This window comes from Cryptomeria japonica, chromosome 6 (genome assembly GCF_030272615.1).
Source record: "Cryptomeria japonica chromosome 6, Sugi_1.0, whole genome shotgun sequence".
Lineage (NCBI taxonomy): Eukaryota > Viridiplantae > Streptophyta > Pinopsida > Cupressales > Cupressaceae > Cryptomeria > Cryptomeria japonica.
Genome location: NC_081410.1, coordinates 631,444,681 through 631,459,573, shown reverse-complemented (window position 1 = coordinate 631,459,573; position 14,893 = coordinate 631,444,681). Strand labels below are relative to the sequence as shown.

At 35.5% G+C, this 14,893-nt stretch overlaps 1 protein-coding gene across 1 annotated transcript; it reads left to right on the top strand.

The window, feature by feature from the left end:
- The first annotated feature begins 9,185 nt into the window (after positions 1 to 9,185).
- Positions 9,186 to 10,416, top strand: LOC131068676 (short-chain dehydrogenase reductase 2a). The gene is made up of 2 exons (XM_058003916.2): positions 9,186 to 9,340; positions 9,471 to 10,416. Exons 1-2 carry the CDS (start codon positions 9,303 to 9,305, stop codon positions 10,255 to 10,257), a joined length of 825 nt encoding a protein of 274 aa, XP_057859899.2. The 5' UTR covers positions 9,186 to 9,302; the 3' UTR covers positions 10,258 to 10,416.
- Positions 10,417 to 14,893: the final 4,477 nt, after the last annotated feature.

Here is a 14,893-nt window from a genome sequence, read left to right as displayed (position 1 = left end):
GGGGGAGTAAGTCCTTCTAACATAGTTGGACTAGAAGAATCAAATGGACCTACAACACAAACATCATCCATAGAACCTTTATATGCATATTTATCAGATACATTGAATATAGGAGACATACCAACATCAGGGGGTAGATCTATCTTATATGCATTTGTCCCACATCTCTTTAGGACCTTGAAAGGACCTATCTTTTTCATGAGTAGCTTGGTGTACTTCTCCTTAGGAAGTCTTTCTTTTTTGAGATGAATCATCACCATGTCTCCCACCTTGAACTGAACATCTCTCCTTGTGACATCTGCTGCTTGCTTATACTTTTTAGTGGTTTGTATCAATCTATCTTGAACTTGTTGATGTATGTCCCTCATCACTTCAGCAAAATCATCTGTTGGAGCACTCCTCCTTTCAATACTTTGCACTTCTTGGAGTTCAAGAACACCTCTAGGATGGGTCCCATATACAAATTGAAAAGGACTCAGTCCTATACTTCTGTTTACAGAGTCATTATATGAGAACTCTGCTTGTGGAATAATAGTATCCCAAGTGGCCCCATGGTCCTTAGTCAAACACCTCAACAAATTACCAAGGGATCTATTAATCACCTCTGTCTGTCCATCAGATTGAGGGTGATAAGCAGAAGAGAAGGACAGGTTTTTCCCTAACCTATGCCAAAAAGTCCTCCAAAAATGTCCTACAAACTTAGGATCCTGGTCTGATACAATGCTTAAGGGTAACCCATGAATTCTAAAAATCTCCTTGAAGAACAAACCTACAATATTGGAAGCATCATGTGTAACTTTGCATAGCAAAAAGTGTGACATTTTGGAAAACCTATTCACAACAACATATATACTGTCATATCCTGATTTAGTCCAAGGAAGACCTAAGACAAAGTCCATGCTAACTGAATCATGAGGTTTGGTAGGGATTGGTAATGGAGTGTATAGACCCGCATTTGAACTTGTCCCTTTTGCCCTTTGACATACCACACACTCAGTCACATACTTTCTCACATCTAACTGCATCATAGGCCAAAAGTAGAATCTCCTAACCAATTCAATTGTCTTATCAAGTCCAAAGAGTCCTGACAAATCCCCACAATGTTTTTCCTTTACAATATTTTCCCTCATGGAGAAATTAGGAATACAAAGTTGATTGCCTTTAAAAATTAAGCCTTCTTGGAGAATATAATTAGAAAAATCAGTATGATACCTATCATTCATGTCCTTACAAACTTCATAGGCCTCCTTGATATCTTCATTCCCTTGATACATGTCGTTTAAGGCATTGATGCCCATGCTTTCCAATTGAATCTCCTAGATTGCTAAGTTCCTTCTACTAAGTGCATCAACAACTTTATTAGCTACTCCTTTCTTATGTAGGATAGTGAAAGCGTAAGCTTGGAGATATTACATCCACTTCATATGCTGGTGATTTAGTTTCTCTTGCCTGTTCAAAACATGTAGAGCATGGTTGTCAGTATATACAATAAACTCCTTAGGTAAGAGATAATGTCTCCACTTCCTAAGATATTGCACCATAACATACATCTCTAGGTCATATGTAGAATAATTTTTCTTTGCCTCATTTAGTTTCTCACTGCAAAATGCCACTGGCCTACCTTCCTAACTCAAGACTCCTCCTATGGCCTTCTTTGATGCATCGCACTCAATAGTGAAAACCTTATGAAAGTCATGGAGTACTAAAATAGGTTTCTCTAAAATCTTAGTTTTCAAAAACTCAAAAGATTTACCGGCCTCCTTAGTCCAAACAAATTGACATTTCCTTCCACCTTTTAGGGTTTCTATCATTGGTGCACTAACCCCACTGAAATTCTTAATAAACTTTCTATAAAAACTTGCCAACCCATGGAAACCTTTTAACTTACTTGCTGATTGAGGGGTTGGACAGTTTAGGATTGCCTCCACCTTAGATGGATCCATTTTCAAATTTCCTTGAGAAATCACAAATCTAAGGAACACTAGTTCTTCCTACAAGAAGACACATTTATCCAAATTGATCTTCAACTACTCCTCATGTAACCTTTGCAACACCAAATCCAAGTGTGTTAGATGTTCATTCCTATCTTTACTAAAAAACAATATATCATCTAGATACACTACTACAAAATGATTAATAAAGGGCTTAAGAACCTCATTCATGAGTCTCATGAATGTACTAGGGGTGTTGGAAAGTCCAAATGGCATTACCATCCACTCAAATAGGCCTTCATTCGTCTTAAAAGTAGTCTTCCATTGGTCTCCATCTCTGATCCTTATTTGATGATAACCACTTTTCAAATTCATTGTGGAATAATACTTGGCCCCTCCTAGACAATCCATCAAGTCCTCCATTCTTGGCATTGAGAATCTATACCTGATTGTTATCTTATTGATGGCCCTAGAGTCAGTACATAACCTCCATGTTCCTTCTTTCTTAGGAGCTATTACTGCAGGGACTGCATATGGACTTATGCTCTTCCTAATGGACCCTTTCTCAAGCAATTCTTGGATCTGTCTTGCAACATCTATATTTTGTTAAGGGGTAAGCTTCTTTGTTTCCTTATTGGGTAGTGTGGTGCTTGGTATAAGGTCAATACAATGACTGATCTCCCTTTGAGGGGGTAAGGAATTTGTGGTATTGTGTGCAACTATCCCCTTATACCGGTCTAGTAGATTTTGAACCTCTTTAGGACCTACTCTCTTTTCTGTCTCTTCGCTCTTAGGTTGCTTCTTAGATTTAGTCTTGGGTTTGACAACTATTTCAAAGCAAGGAGTATCCTTCTCCTTCAAACCCTTTATGAACTCCCTCTCATCCACTAGCATGACACTAGTCACAATGTCCTTATCCTTACTGTCATCCAGAAGAGGTGTCATAGTGAAGTGCACCCCATTCTTGGTGATGGTGTAAACATTCTTCCTTCCTTCATGCCTAGCATCTACATCATATTGCCAAGGCCTACCTAGTAGCAGATGACAAGCATCCATTTCTACAACATCATACAACACCCTATCTTTGTATTCACCTATTGAAAATTTTATCCAAACTTGCTCACTAATCAGGGCTTGTTGACCTTTGTTCAACCAAGACACTTTATAAGGATGGGGATGAGGTATTATTTCCAAGTTAAGCTCAGTAACCATTTCAACAGAAGCTATGTTATCTATGGACCCTAAATCCACAATGACTTTGCATACCTTACCTTGTACCTTGCAGGAGGTTCTGAAAAGAGATTTCCTCTGAGGTGGTTCTTTGACGGTTGGCACTTTCAAGAGGATCATATTGATCATCAAGAGTTCTCCTTGCTCCGGATTTGCAGACTTTGAAGTTGATGTGTGGTAGGGGGTCACGCTTTGACTATCTTCTTCTTGTATTAGATTTGCTCTCCTATCACCTCCTTGGCTACCATTGCTTAGCTTCTCAGGACATCTAAATGACTAATGCCCAACTTGGTTGCATGAAAAACACCTACTATTGAAGACACTAGGTCCTCTTCCACCGAATCTACCTCTACCATTTCCCCTCCTTTCTCTAAAGCTACCTCTGTTCCCTGATTCTCCCTCTTGTTCCTGATGGCTGGGCTCTTCTTGGGGTTTAGGAGATGATCCCCTTCCATTGAATCTACCTTTGCCTTTGAAACCTGTACCCTATTCTCTATTATTGTGTTCTCCTCTCCTTTTTTGCTTCTCCTCAATCCGAAGTGCCATCTGAAAACACTTGTGCACGGGTTCAGGGTTAAACAAACTCAGTTCATCTTGAATACTAAACTTAAGGCCATTCATGTACCTTGCTAGCTTTTGTGTTTCACTTTCTGGCATCTTTTCTTTGAGGGTCATCTTGTGTAACTCCTCAGTGTAAGTAATGACATCCAAATCCCTTTGCCTTAGATTTTTTAATCTCTTGTGTAGGATTACCTCATAGTCCTCAGGTACAAACTGCCTTTTGATCTCTTTCCTTCTTCATCTCTTTCATTTCATAGAAAGTTCCACCAACTAAGAGTTGGACCTTTCATCTTGGATTTAACCACCTTCACCCTTTGGTTTTTAGGTACCTCTTCACATTCAAAATAATTGATCATTTCTTCTATCCAATCCATACACTCTTCTAGATTCATCTTTCCAGAGAATGTAGGTAGCTCTGCTCTATTGTCTCTTCTTCCTACCCTATTGAGGGCTTCAACAATTTGCCTTTGATCTACCGACATCAATAGTCTCTCTTCTTCCTCTTCTCCTTCTCCATTAGATGCTGATGCAACTCCCTTACCTACTTGGTCTTTCTTCAACCTTTCTATCTCCTCCTCCATCTTTTTATTCTTGGCCACCTGCTCCCTCACTATCTTGGCTAACTCCAGGTTTGTCATGGGTCTAGTGGGAATCTCCTCACTATTCTTTGTTGTATCTTCCATTTCTTTATTCTTTCACAAGGATCTTCTGATGCTTTGATACCACCTACTGCAGAGGTTGGCAGCAGTAGGATGATAAACCCACCTACGCACCTTGGTCTTCTTTACCTTGAGCCTCTCTCAAGGCTACAATCACACCTCAAATGTGAAATAGAACTCTCACCCCTAACAAGGGATGGCACAACTCTTCTACAAACTTCCTAAGACCTATCAAGATCTCCCACAATGCTATTTTGAAACACAAGGCAAATATTGGCTTTTGAGGCCTAGACAAGCCTACTAGTTAGTAGCCCTATTTGACTGTCTTTCTGGATTTTTGTCCAAATTATACCAAACAACACCCTAAAAAAACTAGAGGTTTCAGACACCCTTTTGGGATTACTATCAGATTCCAAAAGATTGGAATTCCACCCTATTCCTGGACACTTCAACACCTACTTGGGTCATTGGTCTAATTGATCAAGTTAGACTGGGTTTACAAAGGAGGTATATGCGAATGGGATCACAGGAAGGTTCCAACTCTTCAGGAGGTTTATTCTATGTCCAAATACTCCAATTCCATCAATTCAACTTATCATTGTTCATTGTATGCTCAATGAAACTCATCTAATCTAATCTAAACTCTCAACCGGTTTAGGCTAGGGCTTGGTGGTAATATTACCAAACAAATCCTCTGACCTCGCCCCTCTGGAATCTCAAAATACATGCCCCTAACTTACATTCTACCAATGACCATCGGATCCCAATGAGTAGATTGCATGTTAGGGTCCCATTTGCATTGTAACCCTTGAAAATGGAGGGTTTCAGACCTTCAGAGGGTAAAATGCTTATAACTTCCACTAAAATTCACTTCAAGGGGTCAAACCAAATGCATTGGAAGGGTATTTCAGGGCTCTTTCTAATCAAACCAAAAATTCATCATTAGATCTCACACCCTATACGGATAGTATGGAAAAATGTCACTATTATGGCAAAATCAGACTTGTTCTATTCACTTTCTCCACCAAACTTTACAAAAATTTCTTCTCTCTCTTTTCCACATTTTTCCAAGCATATATAAACCTTTTCCAACGTCCATAACCAACTTTTGAATAGTTAGGACCATTGGAGAAGTAGTTGGATGTGTTTCCATAACGTCTAATTGGTTAATAACCGATGTTGTCCTAAGTTGCAAAATGTTGCATTTGTTGTCAAACAACTTTTCCCACTGGCAACTTTGAAAAGTTGCTTGACAACAAATGCAACATTTTGCAACTTAGGAAAACATCGATTATTAACCACTTAGACGTTATGTAAACACATCCAAGGTCATTATTTGTCATGTTTAGACTCCAAACACCTAAGACAACATCCTAGACACACCAACATTGAAAATCCAAATTCCAAGCCTTCATGGCCTAATAGACCTCGAGGTTTATATGCTCGACTAAGTATTGACCATACAAATAGGCATTAAATTACATCAAGGGTGATCATTGATCCAACCCATTATTACATCACAAATGAACATGTAGACACCACCATGTGCTTGAAATAGAGGTGTAGTAGAAGGTGCTCTGTACCACTACATGGAATTAGAATTATAATTCAATATCATATCTAAGGTTTGATGGTGTCAGACACATGATAGATCACATCTAAGAATTGACCTACCACTGCATTATATTCAATCTAGAAGCAACCACAATAAACAAAATTGCAATAATTGATTTATGCAAAGTCTATTTTGTTCAAGAAGACTCATCATCTTTACTCTATTTACACCTAGTAACTATAAGTGTGCTAATTGCTTTTCAATCTTCTATCTTAAATTTGATCAACATCTCTTTTGTATACTTGATTTGTGATATGAATATGCTTTTTTTTTTACTGAGAGAATTTTAAACCAAGAAAAAATGATAACTCACCAAGTATTGGCATCATAGATTAATTTTTCATTTCATCCCTAAATTCCTTGCACATCTAATTAATACTTTACCACACATTTTGATGGGTAATAGCATTTATATGATTGTTATTAGGAGGATTTATATAGAGGTTGATGATGGAACATTCAATGATATCCTTCTAGTGTCCCTTCATTATCATTCATTCTCCTTTCCACATATCCAATTACTCATAGTGGGTAGGATAAGATAGTAGTGTTCACACCTAATTAAGTGCTTATACGAGACCTGCATAGTAGATAAATTATTATATTTGGTGTTGTCAATGCATCTTGATTGTATGAAATCTCACATTTTTCTACCACCGAATATACAATTTCATTGAGTGGTCCTCACTCTCGTGCATCTAGAGTGGATCATAAATAAAGGAGAGGTTTGGTCACTTGAACTTGTATGTGTTTCCTCATCCACTTTGATTCCTATGACTTATTTTGTTCCTCTTCTTCCACCTCCTTTTTTAGAGATTAGTTCAGTTTGGCAAGTTGATTGTTCCCTTCTAATTTCAACATTATGGGATGATTTCTTGTCAGATATTACAAGGCTATTTGATACATCACACACACCTGACATTAGGGACATGATTGAGGACATTTAATTTCTCTTTGATTGCAACTTGAATATTCATGTCATCGCATCATCATTAGTGCCTCCTAAGGTTGTTCATCAAGTATCTGCACAATCATTTGGATTTTCTTTATTTTATTTGGCATATTTTGATTCAGACACGTTGACATTTGAGCAGTCTTCTATTGCACACATCTTGAGGCCTTTCCTCCCATCTCATTCATGGAGTTGCTTCTACTTTGACCATTGTATTTGCTTCATCCTAATGGGAGAAACTTGGTATTTCCACTCTTGGATCTTCATCAACATTTGTCCTTGATCCTTCATCTTTGACATTGCAGCTTCTATCTTATGGGGGGATACCTCATCTCTTCCTTTCTGTCCAATGGAGGGATATTGATTGTACTTATGTGACCAATTCAATACTTGAGGGGACATCTTGAGTCCTTCATTCTTGTCACATGTACTCTTTTCTTTCCTTTTTCTTTTTTGGAGGGGTTTTCTCTTGCTAGGTTTTTCTCATTTTCTCTAGTTGTGAGAGTTTCATTGGTTTGTACGTGGGTGCCTAACCGGGCCTTTATTCTGGGGACCCATTCATGCTTGCATTTTGCATTCATAATTAACTCTTTAGCTTATCTCTAAGTTAATCTTAAGGGGGGGTGGGGTAGTGTGTTAAACTATTAGAAAATTAACTAATTAATTCTATAATTAGGTCCTTATTACTTTATTCAGTTGAGTTAAACTCAGATGATTTTTCCTTTTATTAGATTAGGTTAACAATAGCTTAAGTTGTCTCATTCATTATGATTGTGGCAATTGGCACTAACTAATTTCATATTTCTTTAAGGTTTGCATCTAGGTTTTCATTCATCCTTTTCATAAGGATTCATTTATTCATTGCAAAATAATCTTTGTGCATCAATATACAATTTTGAGGTTGTTGAGCCAATTATTCTTCTTTGATATCCATTTGTGATAGGTGTTTTTGTTGCAGGTGATTCATGGGATAATGAGGTGTTTTTGTTGCAGGTGATTCATGGGCTTATGAGGTTGAACATATAAATCAAACATAAAAAACAAGTATGATATTTATATGTAGATAATCATCTTGCACACTCTATCATTGTTAGACATTATGAATCAATAGTTACAACCTTAACACTATTAATATTTATACATATTTATGGTATAAAAACCACTAATATCTTTTCACTTTGCAATGGCTTACGCAAACATAACATCACTTTATTGCTTGCAACACCTTGTGTCATCTTCTAAACATCAAACATATCAAATATTAGCTTGTACTACATGAACTCTAGTTCTATTGCAACTGTTACTAAATCACTATTCATGCTTTCAACAAATACTAATTTCATATGAAATTATGAGTTCTTATTCCATATGACTTGTAATTATTATCACAACACCACCACATCTAAAAAAAAATATTGCTACAACATCACCATATGTAAGTCAACACATATGTATCATAGTACTTGAAAACTTACCTTAGTTCACCTTAATGCACTTTTATAGACAAACTCTTCCTACAAGGACTCTTTACAAATGAGTCAACTAAATCCCAAAAACATCAAACACTTCATGACTTAAAAAAAAATTACATATCCAATTAAATAGACATAGATTTATTTTAAATTTTCAATCGTTTAAACATAAAAAATAAATTTAATTATTTTTAAAATAAAATATTTTTCAATTATATAAAATAACTCAAAAGTAAAATCTATAACTTTCCAAGTAAATTTATTTAAAACATCTACACTATTTTCTATTTTTATTCACTTAAGAATATATATATATATATATATATATATCGAAGAATTGTAATGTAATTGATTGAGTATAATAGGTGAAGATGATGATGTGTGATATAAAATCTATTCATTAAAATTCAGATTTCTTGAGATACATTTGAACTAGATCCTTTATATAAAGATACTAATATCGTGTCAACTTATTTTTATATAAACTATCCTTAATTTTATGAACATTAAAATTGATTTCTTTCTTTCTTTTTATATTATATATGTTTGAACTCTAGGTTCCTGACACGTAATGAAATTAAAAAGTGAAAACAAAATCAGAAGTCCATTGTGAAAGAAAATATTTACCAAATTATTAAAGAGTCCAGTCAATTGTTTGACATTATTACAGTTTTGCCGCATTGACCGCATCTGCTACGGTCATTTTGGTGGAAAAGAGGGCACAGATTCTGTTTTTTACCCTTATTAGTTGACACTTTATGATGACTAAGGCGCCACCTGTATGCTTAGCCTCTGTTTAAATTGGCATCATCCTCCTAATCTGCATACCATTTCTAGACCATTGTTCTGACGTTTTTTAACATTCTTCACTTTACAGAAAAGATGTCTAACGGAGCGGTAGCGGGTGCCGTGCAGGGAAGGTAATTGCTTTTTCATTCTCTGTTTTTGTTAGGATTTATTCAAGTTTAGGGAAAAATCAGGGTTTAAATTGTTTCTACAAATTGAGTGTTTACAGACTGATTAATAGGTGGTTTGCGATTTGAAATGCAGACTGGAAGGCAAAGTGGTAGTAATTACAGGCGGCGCAGCCGGAATTGGAGAGGCCACCGTTCGGCTGTTCACAAAACATGGAGCGAAGGTCATAATTGCAGACATTGCAGACGAAGCAGGGCTCAAATTGGCAGAATCCGTTGCTCCGTTGGGAACATTCGTGCACTGCGATGTGAGCAAAGAGGAAGATGTGAGCAAAGCCGTGGATTTGGCAGTGGAAAAGCACGGAAATCTGGACATAATGTTCAATAATGCGGGAACGATCTCTTCGGAGATAAAGAGCGCGGTGGAGTATGACATGAAGAGATTCGAACGCGTGATGAGTGTAAACGTGATGGGAGTAATGCACGGCATAAAGCATGCTGCTAGGGTAATGATCCCTCAGAAAAAGGGGTGCATAATAAACACGGGGAGCATAGCAGGGATATTGGGAGGAGCTGCTCCATATTCCTACACTGCCTCAAAGCATGCCGTTTTGGGCTTGACTAAAACTGGTGCAGCCGAGCTGGGGAAATTCGGGATCAGGGTAAACAGTGTTTCTCCTTCGGGGCTTGCAACATACTTTTCTATGCAGCACTATGATGAGATTACGGATGATCGTAAGGCGGAGGTGGAGGGTTTTTTCGAGAGCAGAGGGAATTTGAAGGGGGCAACTCTGAAAGTGGAGGATATGGCGGAGGCGGCTTTGTACTTGGCGAGTGAGGAAGCAAAATATGTTAGCGGGCACAACCTGGTTCTTGATGGTGGATCTAGTGTCGTTAACCACAGCTGGGGCCTCTATCAGTGAACACTGCATAGGCGGTGGAAGCCTTTGAACTTTTAATAATTTCTCTTCAACTTTCCCTCCAGCTTCACTACTGCAAAATGTCTTATGGCTACTTATAAGCCTAGACGAGTTCGCTTCCTTTTTACTAGATATTATGATGATGGTGTTTTTCAAATGTATATTAGGAATAAGCATTTGCTTGCTTTCACATGAATAAAGGTTTAAGTAGACAATTAAAAAAATTCATCAAAACCTAATGTGTTGTCTAGGGATTTAGGGTGCACATTTTTTGATTCTTGTTTGCATAACGAATTTCACAATGTTTGTCTTTAGTACCTAGAAGCTAGAACAATAGCTATAAGTAGTTAAGTCACATACGAAGACAACAACAAAAAAAATAAAAGTCAAAATCCAATGTGTTGTCTAAGAGCTTAGGACACAAAAAGTTAGCTATAACAACTATTGGTATCCTTTCCCTAGTGGAATTTTTTTATTTTTGTTTTATGAATATGGATTCTTTATTATAATTGTCAAGAATCTCTTTAACGTGTTATAATAATATAAAAGTATTATAACTTTTAACTTGAGCACATATAAGATGTATTTAAGTAAGTATAAATTAATTTAAACAAAATTTGAAGTTATATATAATTTTAAATTAAATATTGAAGCATGAAAAGTAAATAAGATACACAAAGGTATTAGGTTCTATGTTAGGAGAAGAAGAATACTTATGTCAATCTATTGAATTTGGAATATCTCAGGATTAGAAATGCAAAATCTCAAACTATAATTTATCTTAAGATCTAAATAGTCAACAAAATTTATGAGGTGTTAAATCTATAGGTTAAGTTTATTTATACAAATGTAGATCTATCCTTTGCTTGCATAAGTGATCTACTATAATGAATAATCTTGATTTTTGCTTCATTAAATTTATCTATGTCTACTTTACTATCTAGACTAGTAGTATTTAAAAACACCTTTAGAGGGCTACTAGACCACTAAGGTTCATTCTCTATTAGGTCAATTCCTACAAAAGAACCATCATTATGATTATGTCAATGATTAAAAAAAAGAAAAATAGCTTCAATTATGCAAATGCTCTAGGATGAATGTGTAGGTCTAAATTCATTTTAATTCACCAATGGAAATTTTCCAAACATGCTCCTTAAGTGTGGATGATCAAATAACATAGGATGATTTTGGACGATAACAATATCTCCAAACGAAAGTAATTGAATGTATTTACACATGGATAAGAATAAATCATTCAAGAATGTGTAGTCATCTCTACACAAAAAAGAAATGGTCAAGAGCTATAACAATATCCCCAAAGGAATGTAATTGAATGTCTTTACAAGGACATAACAATAAATCATACAAACTTGGGTGGTCATTTCTAAACAAAAAAAGGGCAAAAGAAAACCAAAATTCAATTTTGGATTCAATTTTGTAGTCAATTTTGTGGGCATATGGGCACAATGGATCATAAACATATGGGAATGCTAATCAACACAAACAAGGGAATAGATGAATAATCTTAACACCATATAAGATTTTGTTATTTTTCCATAGGTAAATATATTAAGTCAATCACAAGAAATATAGGCATATAATTAAATGAGAAACAACGTGAATATATTTTTTTACCATTTCATTTTGATGGACTACTTTAAAATGAATGTGCATCCTAAAATGATCATGTATCTTAAAGTATGTGACACTTACAAACTACTAGGTAGCAATTTTTAGTATATAATAGTGTTGAACTACACTTATGATGTTGTGGTTATTGTAGTCATATAGTTGCAATTGTATTATAAAGAATTTACTTAATCATAGCTATATCAATAAATTAACTATTTACTACACCCCATTTGAATGGTTCTTTGATCAGCAATTAATAAATTAATATATCTCTCTTCATATGGTATCAAAGCCACGTAGTAATTATGTTTCTTAAGGTTGGCAATGTAGACATTGGAACAAGGTGATAAAGTACTAAAAAACTATTTCATGCCATATGGGAACTTAGAAGCTTTTAAAGCCATATGATAAAATGAATCAATCTTCCAGAGGTCTTATTTAGACCACAAACTTACTAAAAAGTGTGTAGGATCGAAAGGGGAGCAAATTGAAAATAAAATAAGCATGTTATATTAAACATCAAAATGAAATATTGCATCTACTGATCTTTGAATTATTCCATAAACAACATTATATTCAAACTTATAACTTCTTATAATTCCTTATAGCTTTGTAGAGCTGGACCCATGAAGAATGAATACAAAATATAAAGCCATATATTATATAGAAAAACTTTATAGGTACTTAGGAATACAAGATACCATAATATAATATTTTCCACAATACCCACAAAGTGTGAGAAAATATTGATGTGATAGTGGATATGTTGAATAAAAGTCATTCAAACCCAAAGAAGATCTCCTACAATTTTTGTCTTAAATGTTGAGAGGTTTGAATCTTACATGTTGTCCAAATGTTTGGTCATTGTATCTAATTGAGTGTAAAGCATATTCATTTAAATGGACATGTTTTGTTTGTGGTTGAATCGGAAATGCACATCCATTTGGAAATAATGTTGGAAAAGCCATACTAAACAAGCTTTCAGTGTTGTATTCATTAATTGGTGATGAAGTTATTTCAGGCCAAGCTATTGTATTGCTACCATCACTATCTAGGTGCAACATTTTTTTAATGGCATCAAGTTCACATATTGAACATGGGAGCTTAGGAATAAATGATTATGCAATCTCCATTTCAGACTCAATATCAATGACCACACTTTCTTCAGTTGGTAGCATAGTTGGCTCATCAAGATTTTGCTCTAAACTATACAAGAAATATGATATATCGATGGTTGTTTCTAGTAATAAATTTGCTGCATCAAAATCTATGACAACATCATCGTAGTACTGATCATGGTGAATTTTTTAATTCAGTGCATCTATAACATGGAATTTATTCATATAACAATCGCAATTTTTTCTTGTAAACTTGTTCTATGAACAATAAGTATTTCCAGATCTTGCAATTTATGTGGCAAAACACTTGCAATCTGCGAAATGTCCTATGGGAAATTAATAGTGTGCCTTGTGTATTTGTATTGACCACCTCTTGCGTAGTTAACTTGCAAGACATGTGCAACCCTTGCTATAAGCATTTCTTCTACTTGTGAGAGCCTTTTTCAAAACAAGAGGTTGTTCACCAAGATCCATATTGTTTGCCAAGGAGAATCGATGAATGCCTTTTTCACCATAGCATCTTGAACAAATAACATGAGGCTCATTCAATTTTACAAGCATGCCAATGTACTTTTCTTTACAAACAGAACATGTCTGCAGGTTTGACAAGCTATCAATCCTTCTTCGGAATGTAGCCTTTGTCTGGCCATACTCAAGTGATGAGAAAAGACCTGGTATTGAACTGACTGTAAATCTGGTGTCTGACATTTCCTACAAACCCAATATTGCTTCATTGGAAACAAGTTGGACTGTATCGAACCCAAGATCTGGTATTGTTGCAAAGCATTGGAGGCCCTTTTTTTATTTTCTTGTTGGAGCCGTCATTTTACTGAGATTTCTTCTCTATGTTGTTCATAATAAATTGGTGCAGGAGCACCTGATGGACTTTATGCCTCCATGAGACAATTTTGTAAATTTGGCTTTAGCATTGTGTTTTGATAATGTAACAAGGTCTTTTAGACCATTTTGGACTTATTTGTATTGAGTTTGAGTCTTAGGAGGTCATTTGTGGGTTATATGGAAAATATTGTAAAAAGTTATCATGCAATTTTGCATTTTTGGTCGTATGTGGAAGGTGAAGGGTCAAGTCATTTAAAAGTCAGTTGTAATTGATCATATTTGGTTAGAAAAGGCATAAATATGTCCTCCAACACGAGCTCCATGAGTTGTTGAAAGTTTTTGAAGGTTGGAGAAGGATGGAATAAAGAAGAGATTTATTTTTTTAGCATCCTTACATTGTTTTTTTCAAGTTTTCAGAATTTGTAGTCTGAAACATGCTATTTTACGGTCCTTTAATGGTCTCATATTGAGGACTATAATATATGGATGGAAAGATATTTGTTTCTAGTTTCCAAATATTTTTGTCTCATTAAATTTTATTGATTTTTGTAACCCTTTAAACATATCAACGTACTAGGACAACATCTGTCACTTGAGAACAGTCCTTAATAACTTTCACTAGAGACATAATTAAGCCAATCACTTCAGTGAGATTTAAGAAAGCTTTGTATGATGGGAGACACAATAGATATAAGATTAAGAAATATGGTATTTTGTTTTATTTAACTCCAGTGGTAGAAGAAAATCAAGGATAAGACAGGGTTAGAAGAGTACTTATGCATGGCAAAAGGGAACCTATAAGGCAAGAGGAGAGTCATTGTAATGATGAGGCAATCATTTCCAAGGAGAAGAAGGCAAGATCAATACCTAATGAAAGGCAAGAAAGGCCTAGCCAGGCTACAAAGGAGGAAGAGTACTATCCACTGATTGGACAAAAATGTGAAAGGCAATAGATGAATGTTGACAAAGGGAATGAGGAATTAGACAACAAGGTGGTCTCCAAAGTTGAGATGATGAAGGAAGAGGAAATCCAAGAAAGGCTTGAGGAA